At 44.4% G+C, this 13,368-nt stretch overlaps 1 protein-coding gene across 2 annotated transcripts in view; it reads left to right on the top strand.

The window, feature by feature from the left end:
• The window catches only part of TCF20 (transcription factor 20), a 99,196-nt gene that overhangs the window by 18,445 nt on the left and 67,383 nt on the right, over nt 1-13,368 (top strand). For both annotated transcript variants that reach the window (XM_084810026.1, XM_084810025.1), the window contains exon 2: nt 3,607-9,294. In XM_084810026.1, coding sequence (XP_084666152.1) covers nt 3,643-9,294 — 5,652 coding nt within the window. In that variant the 5' untranslated portion in view covers nt 3,607-3,642. The remainder of the gene's footprint in view (nt 1-3,606; nt 9,295-13,368) is intronic.

Genomic DNA, 13,368 nt, shown 5'->3' with positions numbered 1-13,368 from the left:
TGGGGAAAACCTGCAAATAATATCACCAGTAGTAAGAATATAAGCAAAACAATAATAAAAGCATATCTAATCCGAATAACTGTTCACAACACCAGTAATTTTTTTTAAAGTTTTGACACTTCTGTTTGAAATGTATGTATTAATATAAACAGACCATCTGTCTAAGTGTCCAGACAAACTGATGACTGTTCAGATGCAGCAAGAGCAGTAAGATATTCAGTCTACTGGTAGGTGGTGGGTGTTTATCCTTCCAGGCTTGGAGTATAAGATTTTCAACTGTTAGGGCTCCCAGAGTCCACTTTTTCTGTCCAATCCCCACATCACAGGAATATATAAAAGCACATGAGCAACCACAATTATTACAGATTTTTCAAGAATAAAATTCATGCATGCAGTAACTTCCAATTTATGTGTAGCACCGCTTCTACAAATTCTCTTCCCAAACTCTTTGAGCGACATTTTTATATTATGTAGGACTTCCACCTGTGCTGAGGACTGTAGCTACTTAGGCAGAGAGGCTGGGCCTCTTCCTAGTGCCTAGCTCTTTATACATTTTAGCTGTGCTGCGGAATCTTCTTTTCTGGTTCATCCCAGAGCAGGGCCGTATCATTTTTAAAAGTCCTGTTGCAACCATGTATGTGGGGGCCTGATCACATGGGTCTTTTCCTTGGAATTGACATCCATCTTCAGAGGTGTGCTGATTATGTGGGAAACACCCGTGTGAGTAGCCCTGCCCATGTGGTTGCTGGCCTTTAAACCAGGGGTGCACAACCTTCTCAGCCCCAAAGAACACATTGAGTGTCTGCTGGGGTGGCGGGAGCTTCATATACGTGCCTGTACACACATTAACATACAACTTGCAAATGAGACCTCTCTCTCTCACACACACCGTAACATACATTAAACCATCTGATAAATTACCAGAGTAATTAAACATAGATACTATATCACAGTTCCTTTTGGAAGACCCAGTCTAAGTCACATTAGCATTAGTTAACCCCAGAGTATTGCGGTCCCCTTTGTATGTGCCCCTGTAATAGGTTAGGAACAGGTAGAATAAAGATCAGATGTGAGACTCAAGTCTCCTCCCCTCCCCAGTCACCCCAACCCAGTTGTCTCCCCCAGAGGATAAAACTTCTTAGGAACAGGCTTTGTGGTTCCTACCATAGAGGCCTTATTTTTAGAGTGTCTTCAGAGCACCCTAGGAAGTAAGGAGGAACCTTCAAGCATCATTTTCTAGGATGCTCTGGGGACATTCTTAGGAATATGGCTTCTATGGCAGGGGCCATAGAGCCCATTCCTAGACCATTTTCCCATTTATCTTTTTTGGGTGTTGGCAGATGCTGGGGCTGTTGGGGTTGCCTGACAGGGTTTGGGGGGCTTCCTGCAGCCTGCACTTGCATCCCTGCTTTAAACATTACAGCCATGTTATGGATGAACTTGCAGAAATGTCACTTCCATAATGGGACTGTAAAGTATACAGGGAGCCTAACTTTTTGCTTTTCGAACAAACTTCATTCTTGCACATTGACTGAATCTACATAAATTGCTAATTACTTTTTTTTTTTTTTTGCTGCATGGCATAATTGGTTGATTGGTACATAGAGCAGATCCCCTAGTCCACAGTGCAACTTCATAACAGGTATCTGCTTCTTCATGTGTGTCAGTTTCCCAATTCCTAAGCATGGGTATATTTTCACACTTGAATATTATACTGTCATTCTTGTGCATTACCTCACATGAAAGATCATTGAAGAGATACATTAATTGATCTGCTTCTATTGTACATGTTGACTGCTAATTGAAATTAATTGCTTTCACTATTATTTATTTATTAGATTTATTAGCCGCCCATCTGGCGGCTACCCGGCCACTCTAGGCGGTGTACAATACTAATAACACAAAAAACAAATTTACATAATCAACTGAACAAAACAATATAACAAAACAACACTGCTCTAAAAAATCCTAACCCACCCCAAATGCCACCTGAATAGCCAGGTTTTTAAAGCCACTAGCAGTAGGCCATTACTGTTCTAATTGTTCAGTACCTCCTCATCTTTGGGTGTAGGAAAGGAAAGGTTCCTCCTGTGCAAGCACCGAGTCATTGCTGACTCCTTGAGGGACTCCGTTTTTGCTGGCGTTTTCATGGCAGACTATAGCGGGGTGGTTTGCCATTGCCTTCCCCAGTCATGACTACCTTTCCCCCAGCAAACTGGGTACTCATTTTACCGACCTCGGAAGGATGGAAGACTGAGTTGAGCTTCCGCCGGGATCGAATTCAGGTCGTGGGGAGAGTTTCAGTTGCAATACTGCCACCTACCACTCTGCGCCACACGAGGATCTGTATCTTTGGGTGACTAGCAACAAATATCCAGCTTCTGCTGAAGGAATATTCAAACCACACTGCATCCATAGTCTTTGAACGCAGAGATACTTTGAGACCTGAACTGAACATTTACAAAGTCAAAGAGGAACATTTTGAAATGTGTTGCATGCAAACATCCTGGAGTTATTTTTCTTACATGAAGTTTATTTGGTTTAAATTAGGTAGTTTGGTTAAATGCAGAAAATGTTCATACCCTGTTCACCCCTTACTTCAGTAGATGCACTAGTGTATACAAATAGCAGTTTGTTTACCTTAGCTCAGTGCTTGGGAGGAAAATGTAGGGTGTTCCTTCATGAAATCTAGAAGACCTATTTATGATTAATAGGTCTTCTAGACCACTTTTAGCCAAATTATGCACTCCTCCACATAGACTTCTAAAAACAGTGGCTAAGGCAGTTATCACAAAAGTAAGGGGCAGCCTTCCTGTCATTTGAAGTACTGCCAGAATGATTGACTTTTTTCCCTGAAATTTGAAGTCACTTAATAGATCAAAGTACTTGTAACTCAGTGGGTATTCACATGTGTTCTTTGTGTGTGTGATATTTTTTTCTTGCTATAAGTACATATGATCATCTATACACGTCTGATAGAAAAAAGGCTCCTATATTTTCAAATGTTTGCCATTCCACCAGTTCAAGCCTATTCTGTTTTAGGATGCTGTTGTGAACAGTATAGCATTGCTGTTTCAGGGAGGGGTAAGTCTAACAATCAGTCATAGCAATTCCTGCATAGAACATGTGGAAAAGTTAGCTAATAGAATCTTCTCAAGTAGTCTTGTAAAATACAGTAAAGTTGGCATTCTGTTCTACTTACCGGACAATATACAGTCCAACACTACCGCTAATATAAATTATGTTGCACTGGCATAAACAACCTCTAGCGCAACAGCAATAGTGCTTGCTGGTGCAACAGGTTTTCCAGGGATACCCATCATGCCAGCAAGCACTATTGGTGTTTGCACTATTGTTTATACTAGTGCACTGTAATTTACAGTGTCACATTGGATACTGCCCATGGAGCAGAAATCCTCACCCTTTGTTTCTAGGGTGAAAAGACAGTAGTCAAGTAGTTGATAACAGAAAGGGCAACACAAAAGATGTTCTGAATTGAAATTACAATTAAAAGACCACAATGATTTTAACATATATTTTTAAAAACTAGTTACATAACTGGGAAATGTGAATTGATTTGCTAATAGTTTTTTCTCTCTCTTTCAGGCGGGCTGTTGAGCTGTCAGTCTGCAGCTGAACAGTATGCAGTCCTTTCGGGAGCAAAGCAGTTACCACGGAAACCAGCAGAACTACCCGCAGGAAGTACATGGTGCATCCCGGCTAGAAGAATTCAGCACCCGCCAGCAGGCTCAGATGTTCCAGAGCTTTGGAGGAGGTGGAGGAAGTGGCAGCAGCAGTGGGCGCCGTGGAGCAACAGGAAGCTCTGCATCAATGGCTGGTGAGAGTTCTGGACATCAGAGCTATCAAGGTTTCAGAAAAGAGGCAGGAGAATTCTATTATATGGCCTCCAATAAGGATCCTGTGGCGGCGGGAGGACAGCAACTCCCTCAGCGCAGACCTTCTGGACCAGTGCAGAGCTATGGACCACCCCAAGGGAGCAGCTTTGGGAGTCAGTATGGGAGTGAGGGTCATGTGAGCCAGTTTCAAACACAACACTCATCCCTTAGTGGGGTAACTCACTATCAGCAGGATTATACTGGTCCTTTCTCCCCTGGAAGTGCTCAGTACCAACAGCAGACTTCTAGCCAGCAGCAGCAGCAACAGGTGCAACAGATGAGGCAACAGCTCTATCAGTCTCATCAGCCTTTGTCACAGGCCTCCAGCCAGTCTGCCTCCAGCACATCTCATTTGCAGCCAATGCAGCGCCCTTCAACTCTGCCTTCATCTGCTTCTGGTTATCAGTTACGAGTGGGTCAGTATAGCCAACACTATCAGCCTCCTGCTTCTTCCTCTTCTTCATTTCCATCTCCTCAGCGTTTTAGCCAGTCTGGGCAGAACTATGATGGTAGTTACAGTGTGAATGCTGGTTCACAGTATGAGGGACATACTGTGGGTTCAAGTGCACAAGCTTATGGGACTCAATCAAATTACAACTTTCAGACACAGCCAATGAAGAACTTTGAGCAGTCAAAGTTGGCCCAAGGGGGTCAACAGACACAAGGACAGGCACAACAGTCACAACAGCAGCAGGCTCCTTCACAGCATGTCATGCAGTACTCAAATACTGCTACCAAGCTGTCTCTTCAAAGTCAAGTGGGGCAGTACAACCAAGCTGAGGTCCCTGTGAGATCACCCATGCAGTTCCATCAGAATTTTAGCCCTATATCGAACCCCTCGCCAGCAGCCTCTGTGGTTCAGTCTCCAAGCTGCAGCTCTACACCATCTCCTCTCATGCCAGGTGGTGAAAATCTTCAGTGTGGGCAAAGCAACATGCCTGTCGCCTCTAGAAACCGCATTTTACAGATGATGCCTCAGCTTAGCCCAACACCATCCATGATGCCAAGCCCCAGTGCTCAGGGTGGAGGATTCAAAGGATTTGGGCTTGAAGGATTGCAGGAAAAGAGGCTTACAGATCCTGGACTAAGCAGCCTAAGTGCCCTAAGTAGTCAAGTGGCTAATCTTCCCAACACAGTCCAGCACATGTTACTCTCAGATGCTTTAGCACCTCAAAAGAAAAGCTCCAAAAGATCTTCATCATCCAAAAAGGCTGACAGCTGCACAAACTCAGAAGGCTCCTCTCAGGCAGAAGAACAGCTCAAATCTCCTCTGGCAGAGTCCATTGATGGTGGCTGCTCTAGTAGCTCAGAGGATCAAGGTGAGAGAGTGAGACAGTTGAGTGGTCAGAGTACCAGTTCTGACACCACCTACAAGGGGGGTAACCTAGAGAGATCCCACTCATCACCAGCACAAGCATCTCAAAATGAGCCCCCAAAGCTCAGCACCAGCCCTGCAGATGAGGAAGAAGTGGTCTCCCCTCCTGATGAAAAGGAGGCCTTGGTAGCTGTGGAGACCCCCCCAAAGGTCAATGAAAAAGCAGTTGGTGTGATAGTCTCCCGAGAAGCTATGACAGGAAGAGTAGAAAAGTCAAGTGGGCAGGATAAACCCCAACAAGATGATGTTTCTGCAGCTACTCAAGCGCCACCTTCTGCCAGTGCAATGAAAGAGACCAGTCTTATGGGACCACAGCAAGAGCCACAAGGAGGGAATAAAGTGAGCAAGGGTGGTGACAGCAGTACTAACCACAATGGAGATGGGAACAGTCAGCTTGGCCATGCTGTCATTGGCTCTAGTTTTCCAGGCAGAACAGAGCCTTCTAAATCCCCTGGTAGTTTGAGGTACAGCTACAAAGACAATATAGGGGTTAGTATGCAGAGAAATGCTGGCAACTTCCCTCAGTATCCTTCAGGTCAGGATAAAGGGGATTTTCCAGGACATACTGAACGAAAAGGCAGGAATGAGAAATTTCCCAGTCTGTTGCAGGAAGTCTTGCAAGGCTATCACCATCACCCTGACAGAAGATATTCTAGAAATGTGCAAGATCATCATGGAATGACTGGAAGTCTGGAAAGTGCTATGAGACCCAATGTCCTGATCAATCAAGCCACTGAATTAAGTAATAGAGGTCTTTTAAACAAAAGCATAGGATCACTCTTGGAAAATCCACACTGGGGCCACTGGGACAGAAAGTCGAGTGGCACAGCTCCTGAGATGAAACAGATAAATCTGGCTGATTATCCCATGCCTAGAAAGTTTGAGATAGAATCCCAGTCTTCCGCTCATGAAGGAGGAGGACTCTCTGAGAGGAGATCAGTTATTTGTGATATATCACCTTTGAGGCAGATTGCTAGAGATCCTGGGTCTCACTCTGTGGGGCACATAGGTCCTGATGGCAGGAGTGGAAGGAGTGACCGTCTAACTCCTGGTTTAGGTCAGTCAGTCATCCTCCCTGGTGGCTTGGTGGCCATGGAATCAAAGCTAAAGACTCATAGTGGGCCAATCAAAGAAGAGGATTTTGAACAGTCTAAGACCTCTGCCAGCATCAACAACAAAAAACCGGGAGACCATTGTCATCTTGCCAATTTTAAGCATGAGTCTTACCGAGGGAATGCTAGCCCTGGAGCTGCAGCACTTGATTCTGCATCAGACTACATGCTACAACATGATAGCAGATCAGCACAGCTGAGGCGAGGACCTGGCAGAATGGGAAGCAACCGGGAGGGAATGAGAGGCAAATCCCCCTCTCAGTTTCATGATCTGGCAGACAAACTGAAGATGTCACCAGGTAGAAGCAGAGGTCCAGGGACAGATCTTCACCATATGAATCCACACATGGTGCTTTCTGACAGGGTCAATCGGGGCTCCTTGCACTCTCCTTTCCCCTCAAACTCTGAAAGCTCATCTTTGGCTTCAACATACCACACTAACACTCGATCTCATGCTTTTGGTGATCCTAGCCAGGGGTTGAATTCCCAGTACCACTACAAAAGGCAGATATATCAACAACAGCAGGAAGAATACAAAGACTGGAGCAGCAGCTCCGCCCAGGGAGTGATAGCAGCAGCTCAACACAGGCAGGAGACAGCTAGAAAGAGCCCAAGGCAACAGCAGTTCTTGGACAGAGTAAGGAGTCCTTTGAAAAATGATAAGGATGGAATGATGTATCTTCATTCTGGTTCTTACCATGATGCTGGAAGCCAAGAAGCCAGCCGTTGCTTGTTGGGGAGTGATGGCACTCTTCAAAATAAGTGTGCTGAAATTAAACATATGAATCAAAAGATTCAGCAACATGAATTGGGTTGGGATCTCTCACGGCAGGTGGTTCCTGGGAAGAACAGTGGCTGTCTTGGGGCAGCCAGTCAGAAGAGATTTGGTTCTCAAGATAGTGATGCTCACAGGCGTGATGATACTGGAGATGTACTTAAATCTGGTAATGCTATGGTAAGAATCTCTGGCCAAGAAGATCAGTCTCCCCAAAATCCTTTAATCATGAGGAGGAGGGTCCGTTCTTTCATTTCTCCTATTCCCAGCAAGAGGCAGTTGCAGGAAATGAAGAATAGTGGCATTGAAGACAAAGGGCGCCTGCTCCCCTCATCAAAAGATGGAGTTGATAAAACTCTCAACTCCTATGGCCACTCTTCCCAAAATCAAGATGTTGGCAAGTCACTCTCAAAAGGAGAATCTTCTAGGAACCTTCCAAGTCCTGATAATAGAAACTGCTCTGCTGTTTCCCTCACAAGCCCAGCTAAAACAAAAATTCTGCCTCCACGGAAGGGTCGTGGATTAAAATTGGAAGCTATTGTTCAAAAAATCACATCTCCAAATGTTAGGAGAAGTGCCTCATCGAACTGTGCTGAAGCTGGTGCTGATGCAGTCACTCTTGATGACATTCTGTTCCTGAAGAGTGGCCCACCAGAGGGTGGGAATGTGGCCAATCATGGCATAGAGACAGAAAATATAAAAGAAGAAATTGTATTAGATCAAGAGAGCCAAGAACTGACCAGTGAGATCTCTCTGACAATATCTTCTGAAGAATGGCATGGCAATGGAGATGAGTTAGTGAAAAAAGAAACATCTGAATTGACTAGTGTTGGCAAGGAGGGCTCAGTGCCTATTGTGATCCCAGCGTCTTCACAAAAATCTATTAGTCAAGGAAGAACAGATGTATCTCTAACTGGAACAGGATCTTTAAGCTTTTCTGAATCAAAAACAGTTTCCCCATCCAATGTCTTGACTCCTGAACGAAATTCAAAATCTGAAGAAAAAGATGGAGATGCCATAATCATGACACCCAAGCCAGAACCCTTTCCTCCAAAGGGATATTTTCCTTCTGGTAAGAAGAAAGGGAGACCTATTGGTAGTGTGAACAAGCAGAAGAAGCAGCAGCAGCAGCAACAGCAGCAACAGCTGTCACTTCCATCAGTACCAGAAGCACTGCAGCCATCAGAGGAGCCAGTAGGTGGAGAGCCTAAACCTAAGAGACAGCGAAGGGAGAGGAGGAAAACAGCAGCACAGCCACGAAAGCGGAAACCAAGACGAGCTGCTCCAATCGTGGAGCCTCAGGAACCAGAAATCAAACTAAAATATGCTACACAGTCTCTTGATAAAACCGATACCAAGAATAAGTCTTTTTTCCCCTATATACATGTGGTAAACAAGTGTGAGATAGGCGCTGTGTGCACAATAATTAATGCAGAAGAAGAAGAACAGAATAAGCTGGTGAGGGGCCGAAAAGGACAGAGGTCATTGACACCTCCTCCCAGCAATACTGAGAGCAAAGTACTGCCTACTTCCTCTTTTATGCTGCAGGGCCCTGTAGTAACAGAGTCCTCTGTCATGGGCCACCTGGTCTGCTGCCTGTGTGGCAAGTGGGCCAGCTATCGCAACATGGGTGACCTCTTTGGACCTTTCTATCCCCAGGATTATGCGGCCACGCTGCCCAAGAATCCACCTCCCAAGAGGGCCTCAGAAATGCAGAATAAGGTCAAGGTACGGCATAAAAGTGCTTCTAATGGTTCCAAGACAGATACAGAAGAGGAGGAAGAGCAACAGCAGCAACAAAAGGAGCAGAGAAGCCTAGCTGCCCACCCTCGCTTTAAGAGACGGCATCGCTCTGAGGACTGTGCTGGGGCTTCTCGGTCACTTTCGAGAGGTGCTGCTTGTAAAAAAGCAACCACTGAGGGTGGCAATGTTGGTGAAAAAATTCCTTCAGACTCTAAACCCCCCATGTCCACTTCTGAAGGTGGTCCTGAGCTGGAGTTACAAATTCCTGAACTACCTCTTGACAGCAATGAATTCTGGGTCCATGAGGGCTGTATTCTCTGGGCCAATGGGATTTACTTGGTCTGTGGCAGGCTCTATGGGCTTCAGGAAGCTGTGGAAATAGCTAAGGAGATGGTGAGTATTTTAAAGTAATAATGCTGTAATGTGTGCATGTGTTCTTTTGTTTTTGTTTTTATAACCAGCTTCACAGTATTTCCTGTGTTCGGCTTTTCCTCCCTTCATCATCTCTTCAGTATGCTACTTCTACTATAATTATGTGAATTAGTTATGCTCTGTAGATGTTGAGAGCAAATCCCAGGTTCCATTCATTGTAGAATTATTTTAGACTGAAGTTTACAGAATCACCTTGTGCATTCTGGTCTCCATTAGGAATACTGGTAACTTCTTAAAACCACACACAAGTACTGTCAGTGGTTTGTAATAATCTGCTGTCACTAAATGTAAGGGATGGTTTGCTGGCAGATAGAGAGCTGTGCCCCCATCTGCCTTTAGCACCTTCTCCACTTCTTAAATCCCCAAAATGTTCTTCTCTCTATCATAGTGAAACAGTGAAAGAGTTGTATTTTTCAAGACAGCTGTTACCTTCCTTATTTTGTAAGGAATGGCTTATATCTGATATAGGAATTGGAATGAGACATGTACCTGCCAGGAGACATCCTTGGGCAGTGGAAATACTTCGTTGAACTAGTTTCTATTTTATGTTGCTGCCTGAGGATAACCTTCTGGCTTAAATGATCTGACATTTTTGGTCCCTTGTATTATATCTGTAAAAAAAAGATGATCTTCTTTGCTCCAGTGGTAGATTTTTATTTGCTTCTACTCTTTGTTACTTTCAGATTATACAAAAAAGAAACATACATAAGTAATCTAAGCAATAGAGGATGGTCAGTATGATAGGTCATAAAAGATATCTGGACTTGGTTATTTTAGTCAGGTAAATGGTGCAGGTCATCTTTTTCATGAAAGACGTGGATGAAATAATTTAATTCTGCTCTAAATTTGTGCTCTAAATTTCATTGTTTAATGTTTCTAAGACTGTTAGGGATACTATTAGTTATAATTCAGTTCATGTTTTAAATTTGAGAATAACTTTGTTACAACCACTAATAAATGTTCTTGTTGTTGTTCAGTCGTTCAGTCGTGTCCGACTCTTCGTGACCCCATGGACCATAGCACGCCAGGCCTTCCTGTCCTGCGCTCTCTCCCGGAGCGTGCTCAAGTTCATATTTATTGCATCCGTGATGCTATCTAGCCATCTCATCCTCTGCTGTCCCCTTCTCCTTTTGCCTTCAGTCTTTCCCAGCATCAGGGTCTTTTCCAAGGAGTTTTCTCTTCGCATTAGGTGGCCAAAATATTGGAGCTTCAGCTTCATTATCTGTCCTTCCAATGAGCAGTCAGGGTTGATTTCCTTTAGGATGGACTGATTTGACCTCCTTGCAGTCCAGGGGACTCGTAAGAGTTTTCTCCAGCACCACAGTTCGAAAGCATCAATTCTTCGGCGCTCAGCCTTCCTTATAGTCCAGCTCTCACAGCCATACATTACTACTGGGAAAACCATAGCTTTGATTAGACGGACCTTTGTCGGCAAGGTGATGTCTCTGCTTCTTCCTATGCTGTCTAGGTTTGCCATAGCTTTCCTCCCAAGGAGCAAGCGTCTTTTAATTTCATGGCTACAGTCACCGTCTGTGGTGATCTTGGAGCCCAAGAAAGTAAAATCTGTCACTGCTTCCATTTCTTCCCCTTCTATATGCCAGGAAGTGATAGGGCCAGATGACATGATCTTAGTTTTTGTAATGTTGAGTTTCAAACCAGCTTTTGCACTCTCCTCTTTCACCCTCAACAAGAGGCTCTTGAGATCCTCTTCGCTTTCTGCCATTAGGGTGGTATCGTCTGCATATCGGAGGTTGTTGATAATTCTCCCGGCAATCTTAATTCCGACCTCTGATTCATCCAACCCGGCATTTCTCATGATGTACTCTGCATATAAGTTAAATAAGCAGGGTGACAATATGCAGCCTTGTCGTAACTCCTTTCCCAATTTTGAACCAATCGGTTGTTCCATCTCTGGTTCTTACTGTTGCTTCTTGACCCTCGTACAGGTTTCTGAGGAGACAGGTAAGGTGGTCTGGTACTCCCATCACTTTAAGAATTTGCCACAGTTTGTTGTGATCCACACAATCAAAGGCTTTAGCGTAGTCAATGAAGCAGAAATAGACGTTTTTCTGGAATTCTCTTGCTTTCTCCATGATGCAGCGAATGTTGGCGATTTGATCTCTAGTTCCTCTGCCTCTTCGAAACCCAGCTTGTACTTCCGGTAGTTCTCGGTTCGCATACTGCTGAAGCCTAGCTTGTAGGATTTTGAGCATCACCTTGCTGGCATGTGAAATGAGCGCAATTGTGCGGTAGTTTGAACACTCTTTGGCGTTGCCCTTCTTTGGAATTGGAATGTAAACTGACCTTTTCCAGTCTTGTGGCCACTGTTGAGTGTTCCAGATTTGTTGGCATATTGAATGCAGCACTTTAACAGCATCATCTTTTAGGATTTTAAATAGCTCAGCTGGAATACTGTCATCTCCGCTAGCTTTGTTGTTACTAATGCTTCCTAAGGCCCACTTGACTTCACTCTCGAGGATGTCCGGCTCAAGTTCAGTGACCGCACTATCATGGCTATCAGGGACATTCAGATCTTTCCTGTATAGTTCTTCTGTGTATTCTTGCCACCTCTTCTTAATCTCATCTGCTTCTGTTAGGTCCCTGCCTTCTTTGTCCTTTATCATGCCCGTCTTTGCACAAAACGTTCCCTTGAGATCTCCAATTTTCTTGAAGAGATCTCTAGTCTTTCCCATTCTGTTGTTTTCCTCGATTTCTTTGCATTATTCATTTAAGAAGGCCTTCTTGTCTCTCCTTGCTATTCTCTGGAACTCTGCATTCCGTTGGGTATATCTTCCCCTTTCTCCCTTGCTTTTCGCTTCCCTTCTTTCCTCAGCTACTTGTAAAGCCTCATCAGACAACCATTTGGCTTTCTTGCATTTCTTTTTCTTTGGGACGGATTTCGTTGCTGCCTCCTGAACAATGTTACGGACCTCCGTCCATAGTTCCTCAGGCACTCTGTCTATCAGGTCTAATCCCTGAAATCTATTCCTCACCTCCACTGTATATTCATAAGGGATATGATTTAGGTCATACCTGAACGGTTTAGTGGTTTTCCCGACGTTCTTCAATTTAAGCCGAAATTTTGCAAGAAGCAGCTCATGATCTGAGCCACAGTCAGCTCCAGGTCTTGTTTTTACTGACTGTATGGAGCTTCTCCATCTTTGGCTGCAAAGGACATAATCAATCTGATTTCGATATTGACCATCTGGTGACGTCCATGTGTAGAGTCGCCTCTTGTGCTGTTGGAAAAGAGTGTTTGCTATGATCAGCGTGTTCTCTTGGCAAAACTCTATTAGCTTTTGTCCTGCTTCATTTTGTACACCAAGGCCATGCCTGCCTGTTATCCCGGTGATTTCTTGACTTCCTACTTTAGCATTCCAATCCCCTATGATGAAGAGGACATCTTTTTTTGGTGTTAGTTCTAGAAGGTGTTGTAGGTCTTCATAGAACCGATCAACCTCAGCTTCTTCGGCCTCAGTGGTTGGGGCATAGACTTGAATTACTGTGATGTTGAATGGTTTGCCTTGGATTCGTACTGAGATCATTCTATCATTTTTAAGATTGTACCCCAGTACTGCTTTTCCCACCCTTTTGTTGACTATGAGTGCTACTCCATTTCTTCTAAGGGATTCTTGCCCACAATAGTAGATATGATGGTCACCTGAATTAAATTTGCCCATGCCTGTCCATTTTAGTTCGCTGATTCCCAAGATGTCGATGTTCAATCTTGCCATCTCATGTTTGACCACCTCCAGCTTACCTTGATTCATTGATCTGACATTCCATGTTCCTAAACAATATTGTTCTTTACAGCATCGGATTTTCTTTTCACCGCCAGACACATCCACAGCTGAGTGTCCTTTCGGGTTTGGCCCAGCCGCTTCACTCTTTCTGGCGCTACTTGGAAATACCCTCTGCTCTTCCCCAGTAGCATATTGGACACCTTCCGACCTGAGGGGCTCATCTTCCGGCGTCATCTCATTTAGCCTTGTGATACGTTCCATGGGGTTTTCTTGGCAAGAATACTGGAGTGGG

The sequence above is a fragment of the Heloderma suspectum genome, chromosome 7 (assembly GCF_057233095.1).
Source record: "Heloderma suspectum isolate Gila_16-S chromosome 7, 16-S_ref, whole genome shotgun sequence".
Taxonomy (NCBI): Eukaryota; Metazoa; Chordata; class Lepidosauria; order Squamata; family Helodermatidae; genus Heloderma; species Heloderma suspectum.
The sequence above is the reverse complement of the archived record's forward strand: the minus strand, read 5'-3'. Positions and strand labels throughout refer to the sequence as shown.